At 37.0% G+C, this 4036-nt stretch overlaps 1 protein-coding gene across 1 annotated transcript; it reads right to left on the bottom strand.

The window, feature by feature from the left end:
- Window positions 1-1920: 1920 nt before the first annotated feature.
- Window positions 1921-3810, bottom strand: LOC142235798 (uncharacterized). The gene has a single exon (XM_075307055.1). It carries the CDS (start codon window positions 3808-3810, stop codon window positions 1921-1923), a length of 1890 nt encoding a protein of 629 aa, XP_075163170.1.
- Window positions 3811-4036: the final 226 nt, after the last annotated feature.

Here is a 4036-nt window from a genome sequence, read left to right as displayed (position 1 = left end):
TTACACACTCAATTTTTACACATTTCAATTTCAACAATAAGTGATCATTCCATATTTACTGCGTGCCCGTCAAATGTACAAACGCAGACATCATGTAACTGCAAATAAAAATAAATGATACCATATAGCAAAATGCAGAACAAAAAACAGGTAAATTTTTTTCAATTACACTTTCCTTTTTTGTCTTCACATAAAACCACGTGCCACTTCTGAATAAATAAATTAACACAAAACAGTAAATCCGTATTCTCCGTCCATTCCAAGAAACAACCAACACACGACTGACGCGCAAAATGAAAATCGTGTGTACCTTCTCAATGTTTTTATAAAATTCTTTTCGCTGCAAAAAAGTTAAAAAATTAAATGGTCACGAAAAAAATGTAAATGGTCTTTATGGCCATGTAATGGTTCTAGTCATGTCTATACTTGCGGCAACCATGTCCAAACAGGGTTTTTCTGTGCGTGGGGTATTTAAGATTCGGCCCGGCCGAACTACTGCTGTATATATGTACTTGTTTGATACCATTTTGGTAGTACTCCTTCGGTTTTTCCTCAAAATAGGCCTTAGTTTCGGCGATCACCTCTTCATTGCAGTCAAATTTTTTTCCCTGCGAGCATCCTTTTGAGGTCTGAGATCAAGAAAACGTCGCTGGGGGCCAGATCTGGAGAATACGGTGGGTGGGGAAACAATTCGAAGCCCAATTCATGAATTTTTGCCATCCTTCTCAATGACTTGTGGCACGGTGCGTTGTCTTGGTGGAACAACACTTTTTTTCTTCTTCATATGGGGCTGTTTTGCCGCGATTTCGACCTTCAAACGCTCCAATAACGCCATATAATAGTCACTGTTGATGGTTTTGCCCTTCTCAAGATAATCGATAAAAATTATTCCATGCGCATCCCGAAACAACAGAGACCATTACTTTGCCAGCGGACTTTTGAGTCTTTCCACGCTTCGGAGAAGGTTCACCGGTCGCTGTCCACTCAGCCGACTGTCGATTGGACTCAGGAGTGTAGTGATGGAGCCATGTTTCATCCATTGTCACATATCGACGGAAAAACTCGGATGTATTACGAGTTAACAGCTGCAAACACCGCTCAGAATCATCAACACGTTGTTGTTTTTGGTCAAATGTGAGCTCGCGCGGCAACCATTTTGCACAGAGCTTCCGCATATCCAAATATTGATGAATGATATGACCAACACTTTCCTTTGATATCTTTTAGGCCACTGCTATCTCGATCAACAACATTTTACGGTCATTCAACATCATTTTGGGGATTTTTTTTGATGTTTTCGTCGGTAACCACCTCTTTCGGGCGTCCACTGCGTTCACCGTCCTCCGTGCTCATTTCACCACGCTTGAATTTTGCATACCAATAAATTATTGCTGATTTCTCTGGGGCAGAGTCCGGAAACTCATTATAAAGCCAAGTTTTTGCTTCCATTGTATTTTTTTCCTTCAGAAAACAGTATTTTATCAAAACACGAAATTCCTTTTTTTTTCATTTTTTTCACAATAACAATAGTTGCTTCACAAAAGACGCTCTATCTCACAAACTAATTGACTTACAGACGTCAAATTTTGACACGAATCATTTGAAGGTTGGTACTATATAAAAATAATATGCATTTAATACTAGCGACGCCATCTATGTGTCAGACCGGGGACTTATCAGCCAACGTGTTAGCTCCCATATAAATGTATCGTCCGATTTCGATAAATGGGGTCAGATTGCGTTCATTTACAAACCGATCGTCGTCAAATTTACCACAAAATCTAAAGTTTCCCTATAGGCAACATTGGGAATGAAAGGGTTAATAAGTTTAAAGTTAACTTCACAAATGCATTTGTATTTTAGTTAAATCAAACATTTATTCTTTGCAGTAGATATACACATTAAAATTAAATTATTAAATTAATATATAATCTCAGTGAAAGTATTTAAGAGGCGGTTTTCGCATTTTGCATATTTAAAATTCATCACTTCTAGAACAAATACAAAACACGAAATAATTACAGCAGTACAATAAAATGTCAAAGGTGCATAGAAAAATGCTAAGGTTAGGTATGGTTCTTGGGGTTTCTCATCCTCGAGATATTTGAGTTCTCCACTTAAAATCCCAAACCACTCTATATCTTCAAATGTTTTCCACAATAGTCCCGATTCCCAAAGATATTGCACATAGCGAGAGAATAGCTCGGAGTAGGGTAGATTGTGACGAGCTGAAATATACACTGGTGTTATGTAAATAGCCGTAGGCATAAGATATACACGAGGAATCTTCAAGTGTTTCTGTTGGAACATGTAGAATTTTAATTTATCATGAAAACCTCCCAGTACAACATCTGTGCTTAAATTTCGTCTCAATTCATCAATCGTTAGCCCATCTTCGATATCACAAAGGGACAGCAAAGCGTGAGAATCCCAATGCGAGTCCCGATAGGTATCCAGGTCTAATTGTGTTATGGGAAATCGTAAATTTGTAGCGGCCAATTCCTCGAATGTGGTAATCTGATGTTCGTAAACGTTTGTGACTAAAAAGCTTGCCATGATGCACAAATAAAAGTTGATCATAATAAAGCTATAAACGAGGAGCATAATGCAGAATAAACGAAACCGCCACGATTTAATTGGAATTGGGATCTGCGACTGGTACAGGGTTACACTGCAGACAAACAAACATGACCTGGAAAAATCCCATCTATTATATTTCATATACACGAATCCGGCCACTCCAAAAGAGGCTCCAATTATTGCCAAAGTAAATAGTAGCCATGTCTTAAAATCATAGGGTTTATTCAAATAGTGATAGACTGGTATAGGTTGAGCATGTGGAACAGCAATATTAGCACGTCCTTGCCATAGAACTAGGCTGGTATCATAAGAGCGATTGGGATATGTTGTAAAGGGAAGAAAGTCCACTTTGCCTTCCTTGAGAGCCTCTGTAAGGACTTCCTCATCGTCACTGTTATAGTTGTGAGGATATTCACTAAAACTAAAATTGAACTGCCGTATGAACGTAATCAGATAATTGTACATGTATCCGGCATAGACAGTTCGACCCTCTTTATCAATAAAACGGTAACATCTCGGTGGACTGGAACTTATGGGAAATTTGATAGGATACTGATGAAAATTGCGCATTTCTTCTTTGGTGTAATAACTCTTCAATGATGACACCAATATCACCTTCATTGTAGGGAATTTATTGTAGGTATATAGAGATGTTCCAGTATAAAAGAGAACCTTTGTAAAGCCAAAACTCCAACAGATGTCTGAAAAGATATGCAATTCATACATGCTAGCGTTTTTCACAATCCATAGAATATGGCTATAATGAAGTTTCCTCAAATGACTTTTAGTTATGTTAGCCATATTTTGGAAAGATCGTATGAATCGTACTTCCGAAAATCCATCATGGGATTTACCATCATTTTGAATGCTTGAAGTTGAGGGTATTGTATGTTGAAGGTTCACAATCACGATAACCAAAAAATTGTGAGAAAAATGTTCATATATAACTTGTGTTGTTACAAGAGGATCTGCTGCATCTATGTTTATGTCACTTGACTTGGTCACAATAATTACTGGTTTATGCAAATTCTTCAGCATCTCTTCGTATTCCATTTCAGGTTTGCTAATAAGCAAATTCCACTCGAGGCTTAGATGGGTGCTCATATTTCCTATTATCTTAATAACATTATCGTCCGTTGCACTACCATATGTAATACCGAGTATAAAGAACATCGTCCATATTTGTAAAAATACCATTATTCCTTCCATAATAGTTTCGCGACACTGCATGTTCTATTAACGACTGATAATAGAGAGAAGAATTCTATTCAATTTATCCTCCTATGTTTAAATCCACCATCATTAAATGTTTAAGGGCGTTGCATTATGTAATGGAAATGAGTTAAGAATTCTTTTGTTTGGTGTTTTTAGAAAACAAATCCATTAACTCCATCACAATACATTTAAGAATTGATAAAATTCAATCTAAGATCTAATATTTATACCCTACATCATT

This window comes from Haematobia irritans, chromosome 4 (genome assembly GCF_050003625.1).
Source record: "Haematobia irritans isolate KBUSLIRL chromosome 4, ASM5000362v1, whole genome shotgun sequence".
Lineage (NCBI taxonomy): Eukaryota > Metazoa > Arthropoda > Insecta > Diptera > Muscidae > Haematobia > Haematobia irritans.
The sequence above is the reverse complement of the archived record's forward strand: the minus strand, read 5'-3'. Positions and strand labels throughout refer to the sequence as shown.